The sequence below is a fragment of the Vespa mandarinia genome, chromosome 15 (genome assembly GCF_050613455.1).
Source record: "Vespa mandarinia isolate Hongniang chromosome 15, ASM5061345v1, whole genome shotgun sequence".
Taxonomy (NCBI): Eukaryota; Metazoa; Arthropoda; class Insecta; order Hymenoptera; family Vespidae; genus Vespa; species Vespa mandarinia.
The window spans coordinates 781,687-798,596 of record NC_140824.1 but is presented as its reverse complement, the minus strand read 5'-3'; the positions used below and the strand labels follow the sequence as shown (position 1 = coordinate 798,596).

Below are 16,910 nucleotides of genomic sequence, written 5' to 3'. Positions count from 1 at the left end.
TGAACAATATTAAAAAAAAAACTTGACGTACAGGAAATAATACAAAGGTGCTTGTGTATTAAAATCTATAATGAAAAAATAAAACGATGATGAAAACTCGAAAAGGATAGGACAAATTTCTTCTTTGACTTTGAGAATCCATAGGTACGCGTTCCTTTTATATCCTTACTCGTTTCTTTAGAAGAGACACCAACTTGCATGCGTCACTATCATAACGGAGGAGAATAAAAGCAAAGAAGACTTCGTCGTATGGAGTAGGAGGTGCCCGATCATCGACCAATAGAAAGAGCCGCCACCCACGAAGCAATAAAAATTAATTTATCACGTGAATCGCCGCCTACGCCATTGCTCCTTTCGTCTTTCGCAGAATCCCTAGAATTCCTCGAGATGGCGTCATCTGTCGGGTAAAGAAATCATTTTCGATATGTTAGTAAGTGTATCATGCACAAATACTAATATGCGTATCATTATTCAAAGAGAAATTAAAAGTTCCTAACTTAACATCCCTAAGTAAATAAAAAAGTAATCGTTAATTGATTTTATTTCACTAATAAAAATTTGTATTCAAGATATATATTATAGCGCGAGTTAACAAATTATTGTCGAAAAATTACGATCGATTATAGAACTTTAATAATATAGCCCTGATAGTAGGCAACATTCAAACAAGAATGTATACAAAAATCTCTATCTGGAGCCATTTAAAAGTATTACATTTTATAATGTTTTCGTCTTTTTTCACGAAATGTTTGTAGTAATAGTTACTTAAATTAACAAAGCTTTTAAAAGCATATTCGAATTTATATAACTCACCTTCTGCTCTCATTTTAATATAAAAAATTCCTTCGTAAAATATATAAAGAAAAATTATTTTTACATTGTCGATAAGTTATCCGTTAACTTATCGACAGGTCAGTGAAACTTTTTTTATCAATTGTCAGAGTGCGCCACATTACGGTATTACAACATATCGATAACATATTATCTACAAAGTAATTTTTAATTGTTACAAATTTAAAATTAAAAGTATATAATAGATATAATTACATCTAAAGAATACTTTTAAATATTAGGTATCGTGCAGAAAATATGAGAATAGAGATTCTTGTGCTTTATTGCAAAAAAATATAATTAATATATTTACACTAAAACGTGTTACTTGTCAAGTAAATATTGCGAAATAGCCTGGGAGGGGGGGAGAGAGAGAGAGAGAGAGAGAGAGAGAGAGAGAGAGAGAGAGAGAGAGAGAGAGAGAGAGAGAGAGAGAGAGAGAGAGAGAGAGAGAGAGAGAGAGAGAGAGAGAGAGAGAGAGAGAGAGAGAGAGAGAGAGAGAGAGAGAGAGAGAGAGAGAGAGAGAGAGAGTTAATATAATAATCTACTTGAATTAGTTTTCATGAAAAACTTGTAAAAAAATTCGTATATCGTCAAATAGTTCTCGATAAAATAAAACGCAAAAGAACGATCTAAATTAATATCTATAAAACATTTATGAAATCGCAGAAAGATGTTAATAAATCGTGAAAAAAGTTAACTGTGTAAAGTTAACGAAACAACATATTTATTTAACAAAACGTTTACGTTTGATTATTGTATTCCTATGCGTAACTTTTTAGTAAATTTGAATTTAATACAAATCGATAATCGATCTTAATGCAACACTAACTTGAAGTTTGCAACGAAGCATTGCCGAACGAATGGCGGATTGTTTTTTCAAGAAAGAAGTCATGAAGATCTAAGCGCGAGACATATGGGTGTTGTGATAAATTATTATTGTATGAAAGATCACTATACATTTTCGGTATGTGCGAACATTTTTGGGAACCTTTAGCTGAAGTTTATATAGCAGAACAGGCGGAGTCCCCTGACCCCGATTGTTACATTTATTGTCTTTGCAGTAGAGTGTTTATCAGGTAAATGTAATCTTCTTTTTACAAGATTATCTTTCCTTTTTCTTTTCTTTTCTTTTTTGCCTTAATTTAAATGCTTCAATATACCTCTTTTGTACTAGTAATAGCTCCACGTCTACTTATATATTGATTTGTGATGTGACACATGACTTAACCTTGACATCCACTTATGTATAATATAATCTAAATCATAACAGAGATTATGTTTAAATATTTATGAATTTTATTGAAAAAAACATATTATAAGACTAACAAGTGAAGCGATTCTTTTAAAGTTAGCACAATGAAATGTTTTATGAATTTTCCTTTTGTTCTGCTATGTTATTTATATGATTTTTATGAAAGAAACAAGCAAGTGAATTCTACATAAAATGGTAATAAAATATAATGCAATTTTTTATTATCCAACATCTATTATAAATGTGATGTTATCCTTCCTTACTTGCAGAAATCCAGATGTTTATACCATCCAAACTGCCGAAGATGCAAGCGAAAATGAGGATGTTGAAAGAGATTGTGTGGGAGAAATGTTGGATATCTATAAAAGAACAAACACAGAAATACAATCTGTAGAGAAACACGATGTAAGATAATCGATATTATCAATTTTCATTGCATTATATCAATATATTTCTAATTGCAAATGCATTTATACAATCTTTATTCAAGTCATATTTTTGTTGTCTTTTTTCTTTTTTGTTTATTTTTTTTTTCCCCTTTTTTTTCTTTTTTTTTTTTTTTTTTTTTTTTTTTTCTCTTCTTTCTTTTTTTTAGGAAGAGCCTGTAAGTTGTTATTGTAGTGCATCACATACAGACAACAATTATTCTACGGATGAACATGATTCTGTTCGTGACTCAGCCCATCGTGTCACAGCACATAGTCTTACACAAAAATTAGGTCTACACCAATCTGATTCTGGTGCAGATTTATCAGAATATCATGATCAACACGAAGCTAAGAGTATACAAAATCTTTTAGCCTCTTATGGAAAAACTTTTCATTCATCTGAGAACGAAGTTGAGAGTGGGTTTGATAATGCGGAAGCATTCATGAGGTATCGCGAAAGCAGAGATTTAGAACTCAAGTCTGAAACATTAAATGTTGATTCTGAAAATTCTTGTATCGACGACACGTCAGCCTTAAGCTGTAATCCCTCTAATTGCATAAAAACCAAGTATCATACCAAATCCTCGTCATTTATTTTAGGAGAAAAAGATTCAATAGCACAACCTTTATCCTTAAATATTACGGCATTAGATGATATACAAAACTCCAGTAAAAATGAACATGAAACTGACCCTTCTATGCACAATTATAAAAATAGTTCTGATGATTATTCCTATTCCAAGTACTTCAAAAGTAATAAAAGTGAAATGGATATGGCTTGGGAAAAGTACTGGTACAAACATGGGGAACAATTGATATGGTCATCATGGATTGAAAAGTATGCAGAATATATTAATCCTGAATACCTTCAAGACAATTTACATTTAAGAGAAGAGGAAAAACTCAATGAAATTAAACAAGTTGGTATAGACAAATTTTCGGAACAAAATACGTGTTTCCCTAATCAAGCGCACAAAAATTGTGAAATTGATCGTTCAGATTTTGAAGGAATCTTCAGTAAAAGTAGCATCAACGAAGAAAATGAATCGAAAAATAAAGATTCATCGTACAATATTAATTTTTCATTCGAAGATCCAAATAAACCAAGTGTTAACGATAAAGATGCAGAAGAAAATAGGAAAAAATTAACAAATTATGAATTGTCACCAGAAGCAGGTGATGGTTGGAATCCACTAAGTCCATTTAGTGCGGAGGAAAGTTATAATCAACATTCTAATGCAGAAGATGAAAGACTATTAACCAGATGTGATTCTATCAATGGTTCCACAGCAAAGACAAATGCAACGTCTGATTCTATGACAAATGTCACTAAAATGACATTAACCAGTTCTAGTTGTGATTCCAATTCTATTCACTCTTCTAGTCTTATTAGCTCTGTAACTAGCTCTATTGAAAGTAACATAACATTTAGTAGTTCTGATCAAGAAAATGAGTATGTATCTGAGGACAATGATAAATATTGGCAACATTTATGGAAAGAAAATTTTCAATTAGAATACCAAAAGCAATACGAATTATTTGTAATAAGATATAAACAAACAGAAAGTCTAAAAACTGATCATGTTACTTCAGTTTTTGAGGTTAATGGTCAAAATATATGGACGCGTGGTAATAATAATCGATTGGATGAAGAAAAATCTGCCGAAAGTAATATTGAACAATTGCATAAAATTATTAATATAGATGATAAAAATACAGTAACAAATACGCCAGCAAAACAAGAATTATCAAATAAAAAAAGAATGATCATAGAATCAGTTGGTATGCTCATGCAAAGTCTAACAATGAAATCCGAAGAAGAGGTTATAGATCAAATAAATAGAACAAGCGATACAGAAAAATTATCAAAGGAAGATATAATGAATATATCTAATGAAAAAAATGCGGTTTTATCATCTACTATTGATAATGGTGAATTTATACAAAAAATATCAAGCGATGATAACAAAGATAAGCCAAATGAGGACAGACCTGCTACACTAAAACGAAGGTATATTCATATATTAATAAAATATTTACGACTATTTAAGACATATTTAAAAATACATATTTATACAATTTCAAGCCATGAAGCTGATTACGACGACGTAGGAGAAGGTTTAGAAACAGTAAAGAAAGCTTTTTCATTAATGGGTTATACTTTTAATGAAAGCCAAAAACAAACAAAGTTACAAGGTGAGGTTGTTTATAGGAAAAGAAATATCAGATTACAAAATAGACAATTAAAAATGAAAGTTAGTCGCTCTAAACCTATAAACAAGCACATTTATTTTGATGATAATGGAGTTGAAATCACAAATACCATAGACAAGGTAAGATTTTTTCAATTGATTTATAAGAAATTGTTTAAAAATAATATGAAATAACATATTTTTTTCATGTTTTTTTTTTTTTTATAGGTACAACGTTATTTATCGTATTGTCCAATATTACAGCCTGCAGAAACCGAAACACAATCTAACGACAAAGGTTCCTATACTAAAACACAATTTTCATCAAGTTCTGACGAAGAGTGCGATCATAGTCCTAAAACAAAATTGCAAGCAAAAAGACTAGTGTTTAATAAACCAAGTACAAGTTCGTCAGAATTGAAACAAGATAAATCAGTTGAAAATATATTTAATACTTGGAAAGATTCTAATGAATCAGATCAAATTTTTAACGATACAGTAATTGATGATATCGTACAATGTGAATGCGATGAAGAAAGCGACTCTGTAAAACCAGTGATTAATGAAAGACTTCTTCCTCCAAACGAGGACAAATTATCTACTTTAAATATTGATATGGATGTTGATGAAAAAGAGCATCACACAGAGATATTAAATATAAAATTATCGGACGAAGATAGTATAAAAAAAACGTTAAAGAAAAAGAGGAGGAAACAATCAAAAAGAAGTATAAGTCTTCCTGCAGAAATAAATAATGACAAAACTTTAATGAAATATTGGATAAGAAGATATCATCTCTTCAGTAAATTTGATCAAGGCATCAAATTAGATCACGGTAAATATTTTTTAAAAATTGTTAAATTTGAAAATATTAATGTTTTACAATTAAGTTATTATGTCATAAAATTTTAATTTACTAATTTTATCTGAGTCATTCATTTTGATAGAAAGCTGGTTTTCTGTAACTCCAGAGAAGATAGCAGAGCATATAGCGGAAAGATGCAAATGTGATACGATTATAGATGCATTCTGTGGTGCAGGAGGAAATGCTATTCAATTTGCATTTACATGTGAAAGGGGTTTGTATAAATTCGAAGAAACAACATAAACCAAACGGATATACCAATCTAACTTGTTTTTACAGTGTTGGCCATTGATATTGATCCAATAAAAATACAACTTGCCCGAAATAATGCCCGTATTTATGGCGTTGAGGACAGAATTGAATTTATTCTTGGTAATTTCTTTGATATAGCACCAAAATTAATAGCCGATGTTGTCTTTCTAAGTCCACCTTGGGGAGGACCTAGTTATGTGAAGAACGAAACTTACGATCTTGATAATATTATGCATCCGATCGGTGGAATACATGTATTTAAAGTAGCAAGAAAGATCACGGATCACGTGGCCTACTTTTTACCGAGAAATGTAGATACCATGCAGGTAAAAGTTTATACATAAAGGAATAACAATTTATGATTGAAATATATTATGTCTATATGATTATATCATAATTACAGATCGCTATGCTAGCTGGAGCAGGTTCTGGCGTAGAAGTGGAACAAAACTTCCTTGACAGAAAGTTAATAGCTTTAACGGCTTATTATGGTGAATTACCCAGGGACTGTTAATTGTGATATAACATGGAATATGAAGGAAGCTCTAAGTCAACTACATTGAACAAACAAGAGCGTCACAATTATCTGGAATTATTAGTTGTAAATATCTACATATATGTATCAATTTGCTTAAATCATATATCATTTATCTTCTCTATTTTATTATATTATCAATGAATTATTCATGAATTAACTTCATTAAATATATCGATGTTTTTAACTTTATGCAAATCTCTATAGATTACAGATATATATATATATATATATATATATATATATATATTTTATAATTAAACTTATTACTCTATTATATTACCTGCATTTAAGCGAATTGATACAAAAACAGTTTAGTTTGTGATGTCATCTCCGTCTGATTGAAAAGAACGTTTGTGAACGTACAACTCAATTTTCGATTGATTCTTCCACAGTATTAATCATGTGTTACTTTTACTCGAATTTAAATGAAATCAAAGATATTCCTTTGTATAATATAATAATTTTAACTTGTGCTATAAACACATTAATGCATTGTAATGTATAATTTACAACAATTTCCAGATTATTATTTTACAATTTTTATGTACACTCTACTAATTTTGTTATCAAGTAATAAACATATTTAGAACATAAGTTTGTACACATAAAAATTTTCTTACCTCGCGCCATTAAACCTTATACTTTCAAGGTGTATATATATATATATATATACCGTTCTTTGTCAAATTAACCTTAACATTTATATACCTGAAAAGATATACCTTTGTATTGAATGATACAATTCGATAAAGCAGAAAACTACAAAGCTATTAATGATATGTTCTCTTCACGTAACATTCTACAGTAGATAACACAAAAACGCTAAACAATAACTATATATAAAAACTAATTTAAAAAAAAAAAGGAGAAATTTTACCTTCTTCGTATCGTGCTCTGCCTTATCGATTAACGATTTAAAACAAATGATTCTCTGTAGTAGAAATTAAACTAATTAGAACAATGAATCTTTATAGAATTCTTTCAAATTATATTAATCGAAAAGCAGCCATTAGTTCGATAATACTTACGTTGTTTACAATTATATATGAGATTTTATTATAACGCAAATAATATCGATTGTCCGGGTCTCATCACGAGGAAAGGTTGCTGCGTACGGAGACTTTCTTCTGAATCTATAAAAATTAAATGAAAATAAAATAAATGGAAAAAGAAAAGAAAGAAAAGCAAATTAAAAGGAAATTTTAAGGAGATCTGAGAAATACTCTCGCAGTGAAATTAAAAACAACTGAAAACCGACCTCCTCTCAATGTCGAACATCTAGCGATCTTTTGTTTTGTTTACATTCACTCCCGTCAACGAGATCGTAATGTTATCACAACTTTAATACGATTCTATTATTAAAATTATATGACGATTACTCGAATATTTTCAAATATCGATTCCTCTTAATATTGTATAATCGAACTTGAAGAATTGCCGCGCAAATTTAAATTAAAAGTTATTTTACTCTGCGTATTAAAAAATTTATCGACTGATCAATATCAGATTATTACGATTATATTATGCAATCGTATAAAGTAGTTTTGTTTTTAACTCTTAATTAAGTTTATATTAATAATTTAATATAATCAAAAAATGTTAGTTTATCCACAATTGAGTAAAAGCAAAAATATGTTTCTTTGGTCATATATGCAATGTACTGTGCTTTTAATCCCACTCATAACAATTTTCAGATTATTATTTTACAATTTCTTTTATACATTATTACTAATCTCTTACATACTTTCCAATAAACATATTTTAGAGTTTTATAAGTTAAATTTACATAAACATTTGTTCAATTAAAAAAATAAAATCTTATACATTTAAGAATGTTAAATTAAAATTTACATAAATTATTTTATCACTTAAATTAAGAAATTAATTTAGAAGATCCATAAATAGTTGGTAGTATTTAATACCAATTTCTATTTTTAAATAAGAAACGTAGATCTTAAACTTAAAACTTAAAATAGCAATTAAAAAACGTTCACTTATTTAATCTTCATTTAAAAATAATCCTACTGTATATGTTAGAGAGAGAATTATTCATCAAGAATTTCATTATAAAATTTAATTGTCAAATCTCATAAATCAAATCTAATAAACTATAACTGTGATGATAAATGAATGAATTTTTATAAATGATTTATATGGAATTGTATATAACACAAGTACTAGCATGCTATGAATTCGGAACAAATATATGTTTCCAAAAATAGTATCACATTAGGTTATTTTCTATATTAATAAACTATTCTATAAATGTAATAAAAACAAATATAATTATTACTAAGTAACGTATGACTAGTATTCCTTCGTTCATTCACTACTATAGCATCTGTATAACTTATAATACACAAAGATTTTATTCTTTCTTATTACTATATATACATACATATATATATATATATATATATATATATATATATATATGTATATATATATATACTCTTTTATTAATCGATATCAATTGTTGCAGAAGTAGAGATTTCAGGCTCTGCTGGTATCGTTATACCACCAGTATCAATATTTTCCTCTTCTTCTCTTGGTAGTTTTAGAAAACAGTGCATCGTTTCTTCATCTTCTTGCTCTATCGCAGAGCTACTTTTAATATTTTCTCTTGATGACAATGAATTTTCAAGATGTTTCGATGGTATCTGAATTGTGATCGTTTGTGATGTACCATCAGCAGATGTCGAAGAAGACATTAAATTAGCTTCTAATGTATCTCCAACTTTCGAAAAGGCACCTAAACAACTGTAAATCAGTTGGGCTGCTGCAATATTACCAGGAAATACTTCGACATTTTCATCGTCTATAAATTAAAAAATTGAATTAATACAGATATTTGATAAGAAAATATGTCCAATAGAAATAAAAAATAAGTACCTTTCTTTTGAATATTCGCTTTAATCAAACCCTTTTCATGATCATGAACGTGTTGTATATAACTTTCTTTTTTAACTGTTTTAAAAGAACAAGAATCACATGTGAATAAACCGGATAATAGAGGATGTCTTGATTTCAAGTGATTTTTATAACTGCTACTTTGAATCGCTGTATATGAACAGTGAGGACACTTGTATGGTCTAAAGCCTATGAAATATATTCAATATATGATAATATTAGTTAATATTAAAAAATACTATGTGTTTTAAGTTAGCCTTAATATTAATTTTTAAGAGAGATACCTGTGTGTTGCATAATGTGACGTCTTAATGTATTGTGATCACCAGTTCTATATTCACAGAGTTCACAACTAAAAGGTTTATCACCTGTGTGCTGTCGCAAATGCATCTGCAGCATAGCTTTTCTAGCACTAGAATGACCACAAACATTGCACACATAAGGACGCAGCTTTGAATGAACTGCTTGTATATGACTTTTGAGGCATTTGGAATTTGCATAAGTTTTTCCACACATATCACATTTTTTTGATGTATACCAACGTTTTACTTCTAAAGTCTTTCGATCTAAATGCATTACTCGGTGATTACGTAGTTGACTTGCTTGTTTAAAGCATTTACCACACTCTGAACATTCATAATCTCGCGTTTCACTATGAACCTTCATATGAGTTAACAATTTTACCATTGTAGCACTTTTGTATGCTTTACATATTTTACATGTAAAAAGACCTACGTCTGAAACAGAAATGATTAAAATGAAGTGAGATATGAAAATAACAACAAATAACATTCTTAATGTAAACTAACCAATTTCATGTTTCTTCCAGAGATGCAAACTACACTGTCTCCATTTTGTAAATTTTAAATCTCTACAAATACTACATTTAAATGCTGACACACTTTGAGATTCCGTATGAAAAGCAACATGTTGTTGCATTATCTCCTCTGTAGCAAACTTATAAGGACATCCACGATATGTACATCTAAGAAGAAAAGAAAAACATTGTCCTCAATGTACATGGATATAAGGGAATATGCATATGCATACAATTTAAATATCAATGAAAATCAAACACATACCTTACATTTGTTTCAGCCAATTCAATTGCTTTTTTGTTAAGTATGCACTCGGAATTTAAAGATTTAGTATCTTTTACTTCTTGTTTTAATTGATTATTTTTACAATTATTTTTTATCTGCTCCATATGTAGTTTAGGATCTCTCAGTTCATTCGTCATGTATTCCCTAACTGCTTTTTCAGGAGCTGTATTAGTTAGTTGATGATCCTGATAAAATGAATTATTTAAGACATGACATGGGCTTTGTTAAAAAATATTATATTTTAAATACTTACATTTATCATGTGTTCTTTGCAATCTTCTAAAGAAGGAAAACAATTAGAGCATTCTCCACACATGTAAACTAATTTTACTTCATCAACATTTACAGACTCTTCTTTTTCCTGTAAAAATATTATAAAACAGTAATAGTATTTATTTATTTATTTTAAAATCAACTATACTTTATAACGTATTTTTTATATATCTAAATATAAATTAATGAAATGGTTCACCTTTATATCTATTGTTGGATTAATGTGCGTTTTTTGAAAATGTTCTATCAATTCTCCTCTATCTTGTGTTGTGTAAGTACATATCTTACACTTAAATGCTGTTACTACTTCTACAAAATCATTTGCATTTACATCATTCTTCTGCATAACAAAATTGTTATCATTTTGTTCGGTAACTATTTCATAACGTTCCTGATTGTCATCATCGATATTCTCTATTATTATAGCTCCATTGGTAATGAACTGTGTTTCTTCATTTTCTATATCTCTTGATAACAAGACTGCTTTATCTGATAATTCAATCTGACCATCAACATGACTGAGATTAAGCTCTTGAAAGTCTCCATTTTGAAATGCATAAATTTGGCCATCTACAGAAATCAAAGAAATTGGTTCTTCCTCTTTGCCAAATGACATTTCATCATTTATATTCGCTGTACCTTGTTCATCGTTAGTACCTTCAACCTTTGTTATATCCATTGAATTAGATAGAGTTTGTACAATAAATCGAGTACCATTTATCTCATAGCTTAAATATGATAAGTTTTCAGCATTCATATTTTTATTCATAATGAAGATATAAATTCAATATTTAAAGGTGTAACTTCATTTTGGCTATAATAAGCAAAAATAAATAATATATCAGATACCTACATATAAGTAATGTATTAAGGTATAATTAATATGTATAAATATAATCATATTGTTGGTTAATCACTAAATAAAAATATATTTACAGATCATAAACAAAATAATGATACTTGTACAAAGTATAGTCAGAGCATATATCATATATTATAATACAATATCAGGACAAAAAATAAAAAATAACTCGAATAAACAGCATTTCACTCGATTGGAATGAGGTTATCTTATTAAGTTATTACCAATATAGTTTACTAGACTTTAAAGAAAAATTCAACAAAAAGATCATATTTATTTTATTTTAATAAACATGAATACATCATTATTTTTCATCCGATTAAAACAAACTGGCGTACAAACGTTCAAATTCGAAAACCACATCTCGTCAGATAGTCCGCGCACTCTAAGCGTCTGCTTCGAGATTAATATTGTAAGAAAACTTATTAAATATCCTAAATTTTTTATATTTATATTATAAAATAATTGATTTTGCTTACCGAAAATAAAGTTCAATATAAATAATATCCAAGATTAACGGAAAAAATGACATAAACGTCAAATACGAGAGCATTATCTATGAGTTCTCTGGTAGCCCGCCATGATGCATCACGTGACTGTGTACTACTTTACCCAAATTTACCACAGGCAGAATTAAATTGACAATATGCTAGCGTAAAATTTTATTTTTTTTAATTTTAATAGAATTTTACATAAAGTTTCCACTATTACGTGATATTTGTTTTTAATTATACAACATTTTACCCAAAAAATATATGTAGATGCATTACTTTTATTCTATTTTTACTCTATCACGATATAAATAGAGAATATAGAATAAATATTGAATAACTAATAAATATATATACATATATATATATAAAGTAAATATGTATGTATATATATATATATATATATATATATATACATATAAAGAATATATATACACATAACATAAATATAAAAAATATATACATATATAATATATATAAACTTAGTTACGAGGTGTTCTTTCTGCATTTTGTCTAGCAATTTCTGGGAAAAACTGTGAGTTATACTTTTGTTTAACAGAAGGTTTAGGTATTTCCTCAGATAAACTAATAGGCAAAGGATCTCCCCTCAACTTAGCAACCAATACTTCTGCTCTTAATTTCTCCTTCTGCTCTCTTAATAATCTTTCGGCTCTTAATTTTTCTATATTTGTTGTAATTTTAGATTTTTCTGAAGATTCATCAAAAGTATCATTTTTTTCTCTCTTTTGCTTTTTATATTTCTTCTTATGTTTTTTATTTTTCTTTCCAGAACTCCTTTTCTCCATTTCATTATCAGAATCATCTAAATCATAATGCCGTCTTTTAACACTTGTTATTTCAGTCTTCACATGTTTTTCTGAACAAACACTGCCCATTATGCTTAAGTATTTCTTCATATCTTGTATAGGATCATGTAAAACCTTCTTTTTTATTTCTACTTCAATATCTTTATCTTTATCTGTTAATCTTTTAGGTAATTCTTCATACCAGTTCTTTTTCCCTAATGCTTCATTCGTATCTTGTCCAAGATATGTAAGATAACCAATTTGTTTCTCATATTTTTCTTTTTCCTCCTTCTTTTCTTTTTCATGATCTACATTAGGTTTATTATAATCAATTTTACCTTTCTCAAGATCAGAAAAAAAATTAACATGTTCTGAAGAACCAGTAGATATTTCTGCTGTAATGTTAGATGTATCAGCCCGCCCATCATACTTAGTTCTTGCTTGCTGCCTTAGAAAGTCAATACGTGCTTCGGTTTCCTAACAAAGATTATAATATGATATACATGATAAAAAAACGCAGCTATACTAAAATATGTACTTTTATTGCTTTACTACTTACTGCTTTTTGAATACGTTCTTGTTTAACTCGTTCTTCTTCTGCAGCTTTTGCTTCATCTCGTCTTACACGAGCTATATTTTCTTTCGTTCGAACATGCCATCTAAAATAGAAATATAACCTCTAATATTTTCTGCTAAATGTTAAGAATTTAAACTATTTCCATTCATAAATACATATAATATAAAAAGGTAAGACCTTACCTTTTTTTAGGTAAAATATTCATTTTTGTTAAAAATCTGTTTCTTCAAAGAAATAAACACTATTCAATTCTATAACATAATATTATACAAATACTTCGGATAGTATTTTTCTTTATTTTACTAATTAACAATTATTATTCAAAGCACCAAAGATATTTTAATACCGTAATTATAATTAAACAAAATGTATTATATTATAATCGTAATAAATATACTTTATCAATATATAAAAAAGAACAAATGTCTATGACAGATACTTTCAGTGTATTCTGAAATTAGCAAATAAAATTTCTTATTTTTCTGTTGGCAATCTTGGTAGTTGCGTTGGTAACACTCTATCGTTAAATTATATTCATATGCCTGGTATTCGACCGTGAAACTTAAATATTTCTTTTATATTACTTTTTAGAAGGTTTGTTTACATATATAATTCTAATAAAATTGACAATTTAAAAATTTTATATTTATTAGCAAAATATAACCTAAGCCGATTTAGTACTTGCTTAAATAAAAATGAGAGAGACAAATTTAATTAGATTAGACATTAATTAATATAACTTAGATATTGATTAATATAATTTTTCTTATTTAGGTAATATTCGATTATCATCATGGCTGCAACAATGCCAATAAATCCAAAACCATTTTTAAATGGTTTAACTGGAAAACCTGTAATGGTAAAACTAAAGTGGGGTCACGAATATAAAGGTTACCTTGTGTCAGTAGATGGTTATATGAATTTACAACTTGCAAATACAGAAGAACACATAGATGGAAATTGTACTGGTAATCTTGGAGAAGTACTGATACGATGTAACAATGTTATGTACATACGTGGTGTAGAAGAAGAAGACGAAGAAGGAGAAATGAAAGATTAAATTTACATTTATAAGATTTTTGTATTTTTAATTGCTTGTTTAAATTATAAAATAAATAAATATAAGTCTGTACAACCGTATAGAATGATGTTAAGTATAATGAGTTAATAGGCCATGTAAAAACGATATTTTTATAAAATATGTAAATACAAAATAATTTAATGTCCTAAACATTTTTTTTAAACATGACCATTTTCAAAGCATTCTTTTATACTTCTATGCTATTTACAATAGGCTTGGGTCTAAATTTAAAAACAATTTTCTTATTTACAATTGCTTGAATAGTATATTCAGTTTTACAATCTTCTTCTTTTGACTGATTAGTTGAAGAAACAACTTTTTTTTTTAAAACTGCAATAGGTTTTGTAAGAGCCATCTCTTTCCCATACATTACATGAATACCAATTATAAGCATTGGTGTTCCAGATTTTGTAAAATGAAAATCACCAATGTAATGACTATTTGTAATATCTTTTGTACCAAACGATAATTCACCTTTTAATTCCACTATAGCCCACTCTTGTACATCTTGATCACTGAGGAAGTTTAAGCTTGTTACTTTTTAATTGCATTATTATAGTTATATATATGTATTTATAATATAAATATAATGATTGTTACCGTTTAATAGGTATTATCATTTTAATGATTTTCCGTTAAAAATGTCAAAATACATACAAATTTAAAGTATGATATATACAATTTATTCACTTTACTTTTATAAATTTTATAATATCATTATTTACTACATTAAAATCTATGTCTATGTCTGAATAAGTTATTACTATGATTCTCAATTTACACAAAATTTACTCTGTATAAAATATTTGCTAGATGTCACTACATTTTGTTTATCGTTGATAAAATGGCGTCTGGGTTGAGATTTCACATAAAAATTAACGAGCTTCAAAATGAAATCAGTAGAAGAAGTGATCTTGCAGAATCGTTAAAACGTGAACATTTTATAGCTGCACGTAAAATTCAGGTTGCCGAATATAAAATATAATTATTTATATAGATATATATATACTATAATTTGTAAGTTACTTTTGTAAACAAATAGGACTTCCATTTCTTAGAAAGTTAAAAACTTATTGAACAAAATATATGTTAAAAAAATGTAATATAATTTTTTCAATTCTTGTTGATATTTTATCATATAATAGGCTTGGTTTCGTGGCATTATAACAAGAAAACATTTATTTATGCTTCATAAAGAAGCAATAATCATTCAGTCTAATTGGCGTGGGTATTACGTAAGAAATAATTTTGATAAAGTTTTAATAAACAAAGTACACCGAATGTGGGAAGATTATTATAATTGCATGGCAACACGAATCCAAGCATTGTGGCGAGGTTATTGGATTAGAAAAACTTGTGTAAACTTCTATGAAAGATTGAGATGGTTAAATAATATATATGCAAGGAATGAAGAGATTATAGAAATCATGCAAAAGTTTGTAATAATTTTTTATAAATCATATTACTATTTAATTCATAATTGTATTCACAGATTCAAACAAAATGAAATTAATTATACCAGAAATGTCCTGGAACGGGAATCATTACTATGGGTTTTATTTATACTTTTTAAGGTATCTTAAAAAATATAAATATATTACTAAAAAATAATTTATTATTTAAACAATGCTTATGTTACAATTATTAAATATCTTTACTTGAATATTACATAGCTACATCATTTGCTAAGAACAAAAATTAGACCAGGTGTAATCACACGAATTGATCAAAATAATTTAACTTTAATTGAGAAGATGTTAAAATGTTTAAAATATGAATTTTACAAGCCAAAAAAATTAACCTTTTGTGAGCATTATACATTAGAAAAGCAATTTTCATCAATTTTCCATGGTACTTCTCTTGCTAGGTGTGAAAAAGAAATTAGAAATTTTGAGTACAAATTAAAGACTGGAAACATACCAATATACAGAAGTATAATTATATTGAAAAGTTAAAATAGATTACTTATACATGTATATTTACTTACAATTATCTTGCATAGGTCATTCTTATACTGAAGAGGAAAAAAAGAGGAGAAATACAGTACAAAGTCTAGGTCATGAACTTATACAAAAATATAATAATAAACATACTGTTTCAATGAAAAGCATAGGTATAAATAACAAAAAATGTATAAAATAAAAAACAGTTTTGTAATATAATATAAAAGTAAATTATTATATTTATGAATCTTATATTTAAAAATTTATATTTATAACATGTATTACTATATAATAAATAATTTTATTTTATTTGTATCATTTCATTAATAATTTCAAATAGATAAAGAAATAATAAATAAGCAGTTGTTTAAAATTATGTTTAAATTTACAGAACAAACTTACAGAATAAGCCTTTTGTAAATTATACATATAACTTAGAAAATGAAAATGACCAATTAAAAGTCCAGATAACTAGATGTAACTATTTGTATCATGTTTTTGTT

At 27.5% G+C, this 16,910-nt stretch overlaps 6 protein-coding genes and 1 long non-coding RNA gene across 21 annotated transcripts; 3 read left to right on the top strand and 4 right to left on the bottom strand.

The window, feature by feature from the left end:
- Positions 1-24: 24 nt before the first annotated feature.
- LOC146872511 (uncharacterized) lies at positions 25-7,712 on the bottom strand. Of its 2 annotated transcripts, none has more exons than XR_014983026.1 (5): positions 7,620-7,712; positions 7,390-7,494; positions 7,239-7,292; positions 2,350-2,445; positions 25-397 (listed from the first exon to the last, which is right to left on the bottom strand). It is a non-coding gene; the product is annotated as an uncharacterized LOC146872511 (long non-coding RNA). The 2 variants fall into 2 exon arrangements; XR_014983025.1 differs by lacking the exon at positions 25-397 and adding an exon at positions 1,783-2,090.
- Positions 1,669-6,588, top strand: Tgs1 (Trimethylguanosine synthase 1). Of its 7 annotated transcripts, none has more exons than XM_085661601.1 (9): positions 1,769-1,910; positions 2,009-2,281; positions 2,356-2,491; positions 2,682-4,525; positions 4,601-4,847; positions 4,935-5,541; positions 5,654-5,785; positions 5,851-6,149; positions 6,227-6,586. In XM_085661601.1, the coding sequence occupies exons 3-9, from the start codon at positions 2,435-2,437 to the stop codon at positions 6,335-6,337; spliced, it is 3,297 nt and encodes a 1,098-aa protein (XP_085517727.1). In that variant the 5' UTR covers positions 1,769-1,910; positions 2,009-2,281; positions 2,356-2,434; the 3' UTR covers positions 6,338-6,586. The 7 variants fall into 7 exon arrangements, with proteins under 7 accessions (XP_085517726.1, XP_035729074.1, XP_035729072.1 ...); XM_085661604.1 differs by having other exon boundaries at positions 1,815-1,910; positions 2,253-2,281; XM_085661600.1 differs by lacking the exon at positions 2,009-2,281 and having other exon boundaries at positions 1,669-1,910; positions 5,962-6,149; positions 6,227-6,588.
- A 1,082-nt stretch (positions 7,713-8,794) lies between the features above and the next one.
- LOC118444682 (uncharacterized) lies at positions 8,795-12,292 on the bottom strand. 4 transcript variants are annotated; one of them, XM_035873190.2, is made up of 9 exons: positions 11,989-12,292; positions 11,305-11,461; positions 10,847-11,217; positions 10,628-10,735; positions 10,354-10,559; positions 10,081-10,256; positions 9,556-10,008; positions 9,254-9,460; positions 8,795-9,179 (listed from the first exon to the last, which is right to left on the bottom strand). In XM_035873190.2, the coding sequence occupies exons 2-9, from the start codon at positions 11,414-11,416 to the stop codon at positions 8,821-8,823; spliced, it is 1,992 nt and encodes a 663-aa protein (XP_035729083.1). In that variant the 5' UTR covers positions 11,417-11,461; positions 11,989-12,292; the 3' UTR covers positions 8,795-8,820. The 4 variants fall into 4 exon arrangements, with proteins under 4 accessions (XP_035729083.1, XP_035729082.1, XP_035729078.1 ...); XM_035873189.2 differs by having other exon boundaries at positions 11,287-11,461; positions 11,989-12,291; XM_035873185.2 differs by having other exon boundaries at positions 10,847-11,461; positions 11,989-12,291.
- A 182-nt stretch (positions 12,293-12,474) lies between these two features.
- LOC118444531 (leukocyte receptor cluster member 1 homolog) lies at positions 12,475-13,750 on the bottom strand. The gene is made up of 3 exons (XM_035872893.2): positions 13,566-13,750; positions 13,366-13,465; positions 12,475-13,283 (listed from the first exon to the last, which is right to left on the bottom strand). Exons 1-3 carry the CDS (start codon positions 13,586-13,588, stop codon positions 12,483-12,485), a joined length of 924 nt encoding a protein of 307 aa, XP_035728786.1. The 5' UTR covers positions 13,589-13,750; the 3' UTR covers positions 12,475-12,482.
- Positions 13,751-14,176: 426 nt separating this feature from the next.
- On the top strand, positions 14,177-14,587 carry SmF (small ribonucleoprotein particle protein SmF). The gene has a single exon (XM_035872984.2). It carries the CDS (start codon positions 14,177-14,179, stop codon positions 14,441-14,443), a length of 267 nt encoding a protein of 88 aa, XP_035728877.1. The 3' UTR covers positions 14,444-14,587.
- A 64-nt stretch (positions 14,588-14,651) lies between these two features.
- On the bottom strand, positions 14,652-15,325 carry LOC118444583 (chromosome transmission fidelity protein 8 homolog). The gene is made up of 2 exons (XM_035872983.2): positions 15,065-15,325; positions 14,652-14,979 (listed from the first exon to the last, which is right to left on the bottom strand). Exons 1-2 carry the CDS (start codon positions 15,082-15,084, stop codon positions 14,652-14,654), a joined length of 348 nt encoding a protein of 115 aa, XP_035728876.1. The 5' UTR covers positions 15,085-15,325.
- LOC118444582 (uncharacterized) lies at positions 15,243-16,606 on the top strand. 5 transcript variants are annotated; one of them, XM_035872982.2, is made up of 5 exons: positions 15,243-15,481; positions 15,610-15,899; positions 15,957-16,038; positions 16,138-16,396; positions 16,467-16,606. In XM_035872982.2, the coding sequence occupies exons 2-5, from the start codon at positions 15,649-15,651 to the stop codon at positions 16,604-16,606; spliced, it is 732 nt and encodes a 243-aa protein (XP_035728875.1). In that variant the 5' UTR covers positions 15,243-15,481; positions 15,610-15,648. The 5 variants fall into 5 exon arrangements, 2 of the variants coding, with proteins under 2 accessions (XP_035728875.1, XP_035728874.1); XM_035872981.2 differs by having other exon boundaries at positions 15,246-15,481; positions 15,610-16,038; XR_014983034.1 differs by lacking the exons at positions 15,610-15,899; positions 16,138-16,396 and having other exon boundaries at positions 15,248-15,481; positions 16,467-16,595.
- The last annotated feature ends 304 nt before the right edge of the window (positions 16,607-16,910 follow it).

Excerpts from the sequence above, each read along its gene's own strand:
- Tgs1 (XM_035873179.2), top strand. The coding sequence starts at position 1,801 with ATGTGCGAACATTTTTGGGAACCTTTAGCTGAAGTTTATATAGCAGAA. Across the intron at positions 4,526-4,600 it reads CCTGCTACACTAAAACGAAG|CCATGAAGCTGATTACGACG; the intron begins GTATATTCATAT and ends TACAATTTCAAG. Across the intron at positions 6,150-6,226 it reads GAAATGTAGATACCATGCAG|ATCGCTATGCTAGCTGGAGC; the intron begins GTAAAAGTTTAT and ends TCATAATTACAG.
- LOC118444582 (XM_035872981.2), top strand. The coding sequence starts at position 15,649 with ATGCTTCATAAAGAAGCAATAATCATTCAGTCTAATTGGCGTGGGTAT. Across the intron at positions 16,039-16,137 it reads TTTTATTTATACTTTTTAAG|CTACATCATTTGCTAAGAAC; the intron begins GTATCTTAAAAA and ends AATATTACATAG. Across the intron at positions 16,397-16,466 it reads AAACATACCAATATACAGAA|GTCATTCTTATACTGAAGAG; the intron begins GTATAATTATAT and ends TATCTTGCATAG.
- SmF (XM_035872984.2), top strand. The coding sequence starts at position 14,177 with ATGGCTGCAACAATGCCAATAAATCCAAAACCATTTTTAAATGGTTTA.
- LOC118444682 (XM_035873185.2), bottom strand. The coding sequence starts at position 11,416 with ATGAATAAAAATATGAATGCTGAAAACTTATCATATTTAAGCTATGAG. Across the intron at positions 10,009-10,080 it reads CTGGAAGAAACATGAAATTG|ACGTAGGTCTTTTTACATGT; the intron begins GTTAGTTTACAT and ends TTTCTGTTTCAG. Across the intron at positions 9,180-9,253 it reads AGCGAATATTCAAAAGAAAG|ACGATGAAAATGTCGAAGTA; the intron begins GTACTTATTTTT and ends TTTAATTTATAG.
- LOC118444583 (XM_035872983.2), bottom strand. The coding sequence starts at position 15,084 with ATGATAATACCTATTAAACG. Across the intron at positions 14,980-15,064 it reads ATGATAATACCTATTAAACG|TGATCAAGATGTACAAGAGT; the intron begins GTAACAATCATT and ends AAACTTCCTCAG.
- LOC118444531 (XM_035872893.2), bottom strand. The coding sequence starts at position 13,588 with ATGAATATTTTACCTAAAAAAAG. Across the intron at positions 13,466-13,565 it reads AATATTTTACCTAAAAAAAG|ATGGCATGTTCGAACGAAAG; the intron begins GTAAGGTCTTAC and ends TTTCTATTTTAG. Across the intron at positions 13,284-13,365 it reads AAGAACGTATTCAAAAAGCA|GAAACCGAAGCACGTATTGA; the intron begins GTAAGTAGTAAA and ends AATCTTTGTTAG.